We start from the raw sequence: 10,434 nt of genomic DNA, 5'->3' as shown, positions 1-10,434 counted from the left end.
AAGCGAAGAGCAAGATGCGCGCGCAGATTAAATGGCCTCCAGAGCTCGTGTATTATGCGATTATGGTGACGCTGGTTCGCTGGTGGTCGAAAATCGCGCGTCCCACGGGTATAGATTATAGGTTGACGAGAAGGAGATAAAAGTAATGTGTCACCGAATAAACGACAGAGATTATTCATAACGCTAGGTTCCATAAATTTGTAATTTAAATAAATTTCGTTACTAAAAAGTGATCGGTTTTGATAAATGCGTCGTGATATTTGCGAACATAAAAGAGAAAAAAAGTATTATTCTCTTCGAGTCCGGCCGTGAGGTGTAAATTTTTCATACAACTGCCGAATCGAAGCTCAAAATGCCACTGGTGAGTTTTTTTCAATTTACTGTCAATTATTTTCTATTGTCGCATGCCGTTACTGATCACCAATTATTTAACCCTTCAAGTACACACCTCCAGCTCAGTTCCGAAAAGAAAACATGTAAAATCTGGGGGCTACTGGACCCCCAGTGTACTCGAAAGGTTAAATAACTTCGAACCTCTCAGGTTTTCTTCTAACATCAAGGAACCGCCTATATGATCTCTCAAGCTTCTGAATTTTTTTACGATCATCATGACTGACGGAAGAATATTTTTCCAGCTGGCGACGTACCACGATTTTTGTTTCTTTTATTTATTATTGAAGTCGCTAAGGCATGAATTCGAAATCTAACGAGTTTTCAAGTGTATATTGAATATTTGCGTAAATATTTTCTGACACTCTTTTTCCGGCTATTCTCCAGCAGTTCATTCGATTCATAAATATTGTATAGTTCTATCGGTATTTTATATTTTTTTCATGTGAAATAAATTCGTAGAAATTTTTCATATATGTTGACAAGGCTGACAAAAATCTTTTGTTATGGATCATATGTTTACCCCAATCATTGAGAATTAATGCATTTTTTATAAATAACTTTCAGAAGTTTCAGTAATTTTTCCAACAAACATGAATTAATAGATTCAAGAATTTGTCGTTTTGGATTTTTTTTCATGATAGACATTCCTTATTTTGGTAAAAATTAAGTATGACATGGAAGCAATTTTCACTTCGTAGGGCAATCACGTTGCTCTTACGCCTCTGGAGGATATGTCAAGTGGTCGTGGACAAGCAGGTAGCGGACCTCCACAAAATTGTCTGAAAGTTTTCATTCAACGGGACTATAGCCAGGGCACCATGGTCAAATTTCAAAATCGTTTTCCAACTGAACTTGCTGATAGAGTAAGTATAACATTTGGTCATAATGTATCAAATCTTTACAGCATTGATTTTGACCATAGAAATTACAGGACAATTTTTGTATTTATCCAGAATGTTTTTAAATTCTATTGAAACCAATGAAAAGAAGAAATCATTCTATTTAAGCTTTCAAAGATCTAAGTTTATTAAGAGAAAAGCTAGAGAATAAGGAAATCCGAGTTTAAAATCTCTTTACAATATGTAGTCAGCTCAAATTCAAGAGTTCTTATTACAGATACCATTGATAAAGAAAAATTTGTTCTCAATGATTTCTGAAAATTCATTTAAACTAAATTAATGAGCTTCAGACAACCTAATTTGAATAATTAAGAGTTCCAATTAAAGGAATTAATAGCGCAGTAGGACTGTTTTTCACATTCCACACTCAACTCGCCTCTGAATTTTTCTATGATTTCTAAGACTGATGAATTCTTGTGCAAAAATCTAGAATAGAATTTCTTTTTCTATTGTAGCCTGATGAGAACGCCAATGTTGTCTGGTCCAAGAGTTGATACCAAATTGCATGATCAGGAATTTTTTTCCTACGTATCCCATGTTAACAAATTTTCAGTAAAACAGAAATGTATGAAATGATGAAATTTTTTTTTGCAGTTGGATATTGAATCATTCGAATATACAATCAACCAGTTAAATAACTATTTTGCGGAGGCAGAAAGAGCAAGTTGTTCAACATACTGCGAAGGCTGCCTGGCTTGTCTGACTGGTTATCTTATTTATATATGCACCGAAACGCATTATGAGAAATGTTTGCGGAAAGTGGCAAAATTTGTTTGCGAACAAAACGACAGAGTTTACAGGCCTCGGGGTTTACTACTTACGGATCCAACTACGAGAGGTCTTAGACTAATAGAGATCTCGGTTTTGGACAGGCCACCATCGTGACTGCATGTCAGCCGATCAACGGAATTCTTCATGTGACCCGCCTGTGAAGGCGTTTCTTTCGAAAACCAACGTCGTACTCGCACTTAACGTATCTTCGAGCCAGTAACCTTGAATCTCGTGTCAATAAAAATGCACGGACTTACTCGAGCTGACCTCATGTTAAAGAACAAACACAGAAACCAGACAAAATGTGAAACAACAGAGAGCGAGAAAACATCAGAGACTGCGAGTTATTTTCATATTTATTTATATTTACGTATCTTCATACCCTCTTGTATGAATATGTACATATGAATAATTATGACGCGAAAAATCTTGGCAAATATGAAAGAAAAACAAGAAACTAATGAAACATTGTTTAAACAAGATTGCGTCATACCAAAAATTGTTGTAGTGTCGTCTAGTCTTTCAGACATTATTTCATGCACTGTCAGCTTTGGAAGTTGGCAACTAAATGTTTCGTTTTTATTCTTATAATTAAACTAAAAGAGTGAAAGTCTCACGGAAACACTGAAAGAAAAATAATTAAAAATATTTTGTATATTTAGAAATATGTTGGTTGAGTAAAAAAAAAATCTCCAAAGGTACACGTAAAAATTTCCCATAAAATTAGTATTCAATTTTTATTTTGTTCGTTGCAAACAAATGTATTTCTTCATCGAATTTCCCTACTTCGAGTATTTTTCAATGCGGTCAATGAAGGACTCAAAAGCTCGTACAGAATTTCTGATAGATTTTTCGAAAACTATCAAATAACAATGTGTTAATACAAATTGGCTGAAAAATTTCTTACATCTTGGTGAATCTTTAGCAATTTTTTTTTTATTCCATGCATATAAATCCTTACGTTTCACAAAAAGTGGATCTTTTTATGGATACCGTAAAAGATTCTTACGACACTGCTCAATTCGGGTATTTGAGGTTGATCTTTATGACTATCCTGCGATTTGCAAGTATGTTGCTGTGGATAGGAATTAAAATACCAATAAAAATCTGGAGTAGACATCGCGATTTTTATTCGCAGTAGTAGATATTCGAAGATGAGCGAGTTTGTTTCAGTAAATAATGAAAACTTTGTCCATCCTTTCTCGAATAGTTAGTCGTTAATTGATCCACATAATAAATCTGTGGTAGTTGTCAATTTTTCCTGCTGCAACGTCTCAGGTGAAAATGAGAGATAGAATATACTTTTTACGCTGTCAACCCAAAGTTGAGATACAAATATAGATGACAAATAATTGACAACTAACGAGAAAGAGAAGGAACGTAAACAAAGATTTTTGCTGGTGTACTACTCGAATTCACTCATATTTGGTTGAAGTATATGAAACAGGATACAAAACATGGCTCACATCTTTCTATTGATACAATTTATATTTTTCAATTATTCGCTGTTAACTTCGTTAAATAGATGATTTCAATCAGTCAATAGGCATACAAAATAGAACCAAAAACCATGCATTTACTTGACGCTGAATGTTTTTTAAGAAATTTAAATCTCGAAGAATCTACCTGGTTAAATAACGCAAAAGATTATTTTTTAATTTCACGTTTTCAATCATTTTGTAACGCCAAATGGAGAAAAAAGTGTTGGATTAACCAACCGCACTGACAAGATAAAATATTTTTGATGCTATCGAATTTTTTTCATTCTAACCATGAAAAACCTCGATGACTTTTCTTTTAGAGTCTCATATTTTGATGTCACTCTCGATAGTCTGTATCTAGTCGTCCGGAAGCCGTATGAATAAGGTTATGTTTTTCGTCCGGAAATATATTAAATCGTCTCATTATTTCCTATACCAAAACAACATTATACTACTACAAATCCAGACGAATAACAACAACATACGTTTATTCGTTCAGATGGAATCAATGTGAAAACAGAAAAAAATATAAACAGAGTAATAAAATGAATATAGCCATCCAGAATAATGATGTATTTTCAGGTCCGTGAGAAATTTCATATAAATTGTCAACTACATTGAGAAATAGATATGCGTGGAATAAATTCATCAAAAGTAGTAAAACAAAAGTAAACAATAGAAATTCTCAGCAATATATAATCCGGACGAATAGTCTAATGTTAAATGTGCGGTACCACTGGACGACTGTACAGTACGTTCTTGATAACCGATCGTAGGTTTGTGGGAAACAACCACGACAGAATCAATGATGAATTGGCACTGAGTTATAACGAACCATAATTAAGAATGTTCGACTAAACTGACCAAAATTGGCTAGCAAAAGATGTGTAAAATGTTTGTATAACGGCTAAAATTATTCGGAATATTGTAATCGCATATTTAGACTTTTAAGGTAACTATTATACTGTATGCTAGTCAAATGAGTGCTAAATTTTCAAAACTCTTTTAGACCAAGTTTAACGCATTGATTAAACATATTGTTAGTAGATATGCATTAAAGCATATTTTTGGCCTGCAGGGCCAAAAAGACGGGAGTTACGCGTTTCATCACTGTTATTTTTCAAAGAATGTATTTTTTGATCGATTTTATTGCACCAAGTCTGATTTTGTTCCTCAACTGATCCTGTACGAATTCACCACGTAGATTTTTAAATTCATTCCATTCAGAAATTATTAATGAAAAAGTTTTTTCGCTTAATAAACAATTAGATGCAACAGTGAAATGCTCAAGTAAAAAAAACTACATGATGGATTTGTGGAAGATCAAATAAGGAACAAAATAAGACGTGGTGCAGTAAAATCGGTCAAAAAATGCAGATAATTTTTTGAAATATATTAGTGAAAATGTGTTACCGCTGAGATTTGCATTTATCAGTACATAGTTTTGCAGAACTATCGTTTTCAATATTTTTACATGTTAATAAGATATGGAGCAATATAGAACCGGCGCTCTGGTCTAGTGGTTAGCGTGCTTGCCTCCAAAACAGAGCATCGGGAAGTCCTTGATTCGATTTCCGGTCTCGTAAACTTTTCGCAATAATTAAATATGTACGTAACGTAGCTCCGATACCACGAAGCGAGTCTAGAGTCGGGCTTTAATGGCACAGGTTTTCCGTAATTTCCCTGTGCCCGTGGAATCGTGTGCCATGGCAAATGCGTTACAGAGGGGAGAGTCGGGTGCGGCCGCGTGGGGGCCTGGTTACTGATCCAGACCAGACCCCTAAGGGGGACAGGCTACTAACTCTGGCCGACCCTGTAATAGGCAAAAAAGTTTCTACGCAGGGGGACAATATGAATAAAAAAAAAGATATGCTGATATACAAATTCACTAACAATACATTTAATCGGGACGTTAAACTTAGTTTAAAATCGTTTTGAGAATTAAGCACTCATTGGACTAATATGCAGTACAGTAGTTACCGTAAATGAACCTTTTCATGCTCTGACATATTGATTTTTACCACATTAAGAAAAAAAAAGTCATTGGAACAACGAAATGTGGCGTTACGGGGTGGGGCGGGATTGAAATTCCGAACTGTGAGAAATCAGAAGACTCAAAATTCTGAAAATCTAGCTGGGACTCGAAATATATAGATTAGGGTGGTCCTTATTTGAGGTTGACATTTTTTTTCAAATTCCCCCCCTGGTTCGATTCCAAATCATTAAAAAAGACACCACGAAAAAGCTGGAGTCAGTGGGGATGATGAGAAAAGGTGCCGGCAAGTTCGAATCGATTGAAAAAAAGGCATTTTATATAAAAGTGATGTTTTTCTGCTGGGGCCGGTTATTTATCATTTTATTCGAAACTTTCTTCCTTTTGTAATCTCTGCGTGCTTTCCTATTATAGTCTCTGCGGCATAGAGTCCGACTATCACACTTCCCTGGGAAAGCCGACGCCGTTCCGAATATCATGTCTCGTGGCACAGCGTCCAGCTAACACGATATTCTTCCCGATATCTTTTAAGTTTTCTCGGCATAGCCCAAGCCACCTTAACTACAAATTCTATCCTCAAATATTAATCTTCTTAAATAATCATTATTCTTTAATAACTTTCATATAAAATGCTGACATCCGATGGTTCAGGAATTGCATGTTATTGCGAATTATTCATCAAAACTCTTTCGGTGTTGCGTTCGACTTTCTTTTGACAAACAAATTCTCAAAACAGTTCTTTTATTCCGTGTCTCTCAACATAGCGCCTGACTATCACGTTATAAAAAAATTCCTCAAATGTAAGAATTCACATCAAAACACCGACAAACTGACATAAGCCTACGAAACAAGATTACTTCGTTTCATTGGCCCTTAAAAAAGGCTGTTCTTGAGCAATGGATCCCGAATACGACAGATATATAAATTCAGTAATAGCATGCAAATAGAACCGTTTACCTCCAGGTCATGAAAAAAATATTAGAGGAAGTAATAATCTAGAAATTTTAGAAAATATAATTCTCTCAACGAATAGAAAAACGATAGAAAAGTTGTCTATTATCGAAATTCAGGAGCAAAGAATAAAGATGATTTATTCCTGGGCATACGGGAAAAAATTGTAGTTCGAATTTTCAACGACTATATGTTAAATAAATCCTTGAATGGTTGTTCTTAATGACGATTGACAAGGGTTTCGAGTACCTTTGGATGGCTCGATGTAATTTATACATAGAAAAAGAATAGCAGCTAAAGATAAAGCAAACACGAATTTGACTGAAGTAGAAACAACGACCGGACTTGCCGGCACCCTTTTCCATCATCCCACTGATCACAGCTTTGTGTGGTGTCTTTTTTAGTGATTTAGAATCGAACCAGGGGGGAATTTGAGAAAAAAAATTCAACCGCAAATAAGGATCACCCTAATATAGATATATCACACTAGCGAGATTTTCGGACTTTTGAGCCTTCTGATTTCTCACAATTGGGAATTTCAACCCGGCTCCTACAGGGTGCCAATGAAATATACGATCATCGCAAGCTTGAATATGATTAAACGAATATAAGAATTTTAGATCAAATTAAAGACTCATTCTCTCCAATGCTGCATTCTCTCCAAAAACGTTGCAGTTCAATGAAGAAAATTCTTACAATAACATCAATTGTTATTGATACAACCATTTTTTTTTCTCAATGCAGGTCTTCGTTTTTTGAGATATGTCAGAATAAGCATGAGGATATCAGAGAAACTTTCAAGTTTCATCGTTAGGACGCTCGTTCAATCCGGTGATCTTTTCGATACTCTCCCAGTATCCCGTATATCTTCCTGCTGTTGATCTCATTCTGATAAACAGCTAATCGATCTCGCATGAGATCAATGTCAAAATAGACCGATGAAGTTCGAGTTTTTACGGGTCTTTAACTGAATGAAACAGGTACTTCTGTTTTTACGACTAAAAGCATTGAATTTGTGTTGATTAGGGGTTACGAAACGAATCCTCGAATGGACTGCCTGAAATAAAACTGAGTGAATAAAAAAGAACATGAAAGACTTCACTTAATGAGATCATGCCCACCACACCAGCGTTAAACAACTGAATTTTTTGTCATGACAGGGGATTGGTGCTATTATATTCTCTCAAAATTTATAGATTTAAAAATTAACATAACTAATCAATTAGTCCGTTGTAATTATCAGTTATATAAAAAAAATATCATTATTAGTAAAAATTTGACTAGTTAACTTTTTGATTTGGCAACTTTGTTGTTGGTGGAGAGATATATCTACCTTGCCAACGGTAAACTGATGGCTTGTCGCTCACATATGACTTGATACACATAACCAACAATTTATTTGAATTTGAGGTTACGTCATTATTTGTGATTACAAATATTTTTGTTATCACAATATTTGTATAAATATGAACAAAAAACATTTTTCTGTTAATTATACCGAGAAAGTATACACGCTTGTACAGTATCGATACACTAATGTAAGCACATCACACCTAAACACGATATACGTTGATATACATATATATAAACAGCTGATAGAGCGGTGTTGCCGATGTCGTACCGAACCTAGTATTCAACGACTCATCGTGAGTGATAATCGTAGTTAATTTATGATTTCATTCTTAAAGTTTCGGTGACCTGATATTTTTATAACGCCATTAATAAGATAAATGTTAAACGAATGATTTAATTTTTTTTCCAGCATTTACGATCCCTTAAATTTGATTGAAAAATCACGATCCATTTACTGCCACTACGATGTCTAATTTTTAATACTTATTTTCTTGCTTAAATGTTCGGTAACCTCCCCTCAATTTTTTTTACCGTCATTTTCGAACGATTTTTCTATGCTGTGTAAAAAAATCAGATTTTTCTGCAGATTTTTAAATAGTGGCCATGATCTCATTAATGAAGATTGAATAACAAAAGCTCACAAAAGTTCGTTAACCCCTTCGGTGGCATTGATGTCAGATTTTTCCCGTGCCCAAAGTGTCGATGACGCCATCGGTGGCGTCAAAAATTTAAAACGGCGGATCCGAAAATATAAAAATTCATTCGGATTCCATGAAATTTGGTACGTGGGGGTTTTCGAGGGCGCTGATCACGATTCCGCCTTCACAAGTGCGAAATAAAAAATGGCAGATTTATATAAGGGTTGAAAATGTCAACATTCATATGAATTAGACGAGACTGCTCTCAAAATGCAACAATTGTAAATTTTGAAGTTATTGAAGTCGCTTATTATGAAGATGTTCTTAGAATTCATGTATTGCAATATTCCGACGAAACATGGTGGACTTTGATGCTAAACCTGATCACATTTGATTGACCGGTGAGGATGATGAGTCCGGAGACCGGAGAGGAGATGAGAAAGAGCAAAGCATTCGACATCTTCATTGACAACTGCTGAAGATACAACACAGTCTTTTGAAAACATTACCCAATTCATATTGCTAGTCATTTCAACTGATTCTTATCACCGTCGGCAGGATACATATAACTAACCTCGGACATTTATGTCGATAAGCATAGAGGTATAAAATTTTGAAAGAAGATATAAATGTGTATTTTAAATCACCAGCTAATGCACGGGGCAATTTTATGTAATATTCATACTGAGTACTGAAACTCGAGTACCCAATAAATGTGAACAAAGGTTCCCTTCCAATCATTCAACGTCTTGAATTCGCGTGCGTCAAACTCAATCCAACATTTGGACTTTTTGCGTTTCGAGAGTAGATTCATAATCACTGACCTTAAAAACCACTAAGTACCAATTTTCGTCTAATTCAAAACAACTTTTGGATTTTGAGTACAGATTTTCAACCAGCGACCTCGAAAACCCTTGAGTACAAAGTTTCATTCGATTCGAATAAATTTTTCCATATTGGTCCGCCATTGTGAATTTTTGCATTTTGACTGCAAATTCGTAATTAGCGACCTCAAAAACCCCCCGCTACCAATTTTTATGGAAATCTGAAAACTTTTTTTCAGCGTTTTAAACACTTCGAGTGAAATATATCTTGCCACCGAAGGGGTTAAATTAGCAAAAAAACAAATTGATTTAATGAAATTGTCAATAGGATGACAAAGGATCAGTCCATTTGATGAAACATTTATGGAATTGCCCACTAAAGAATAAATTTGGTAATGAAGTTGTTCATTAAAGCAGAATAATGTCCAATCACGACAAAAATTTTTATAAATCCCAATCACAGATTCAACATTGAATTCGTTTAAGAGAACAGATTAATTTAGAATGATACATAAGAAATTGTGGTTATTCCTATAAAAATATCAGTCCAATAAATTTTATAATTTTTTGATGCTGCTTTTTTTATAACTATGTAGCAATAACATCTGATAAGTCTGATTATGAAACAATTCATAATATTATACATTAAATATGTACATGCTCTGACAAATATATCGTAAAACTTGACTGTACAAAGCTATTTGCGTTTATGTATGGGTCATTCAACCAATTATGGAATTAATTCGCGCCGGTGAGTCTGAATTATGAGTAATGGTCATTGCTTTTCAAAAATACGTGTCACCGTGAGCCTTATATAGGAAGTTATATAGGTTTGAAAATTTGCAATTGCTGATTTTTTGTATTTGAAATATCGATTCGCTAAATTATTTTTTGAAACATTAGACGTAATGTTTTTCATGTAAAAAAATCTCAGCTTTTCGATAGAAGTATTTTGAATATTCTCCGTTTTCAGGAAAATTCTAGAAAAAGTAACTTTAAAATCGCTTTTTCTCCTAATGTGTCAATTTTGGAATTCTTAAAAATATTTTGTGTACCGTATTGCCGCAACGGTCGTCACGTCATTTATAGGTTGAAATTCAAAGTTCTCGATAAGTTATGGTTGTATTCAGT

The 10,434-nt window shown here is 34.4% G+C and overlaps 1 protein-coding gene across 1 annotated transcript; it reads left to right on the top strand.

Moving 5' to 3' along the window:
• The first annotated feature begins 33 nt into the window (after positions 1-33).
• Positions 34-9,874, top strand: LOC122405739 (golgin subfamily A member 7). The gene is made up of 3 exons (XM_043410676.1): positions 34-361; positions 1,092-1,256; positions 1,887-9,874. The coding sequence occupies exons 1-3, from the start codon at positions 353-355 to the stop codon at positions 2,175-2,177; spliced, it is 465 nt and encodes a 154-aa protein (XP_043266611.1). The 5' UTR covers positions 34-352; the 3' UTR covers positions 2,178-9,874.
• The last annotated feature ends 560 nt before the right edge of the window (positions 9,875-10,434 follow it).

Source organism: Venturia canescens, chromosome 2, assembly GCF_019457755.1.
Source record: "Venturia canescens isolate UGA chromosome 2, ASM1945775v1, whole genome shotgun sequence".
NCBI lineage: Eukaryota > Metazoa > Arthropoda > Insecta > Hymenoptera > Ichneumonidae > Venturia > Venturia canescens.
The sequence above is the reverse complement of the archived record's forward strand: the minus strand, read 5'-3'. Positions and strand labels throughout refer to the sequence as shown.

Excerpts from the sequence above, each read along its gene's own strand:
- LOC122405739 (XM_043410676.1), top strand. Across the intron at positions 1,257-1,886 it reads CAACTGAACTTGCTGATAGA|TTGGATATTGAATCATTCGA; the intron begins GTAAGTATAACA and ends TTTTTTTTGCAG.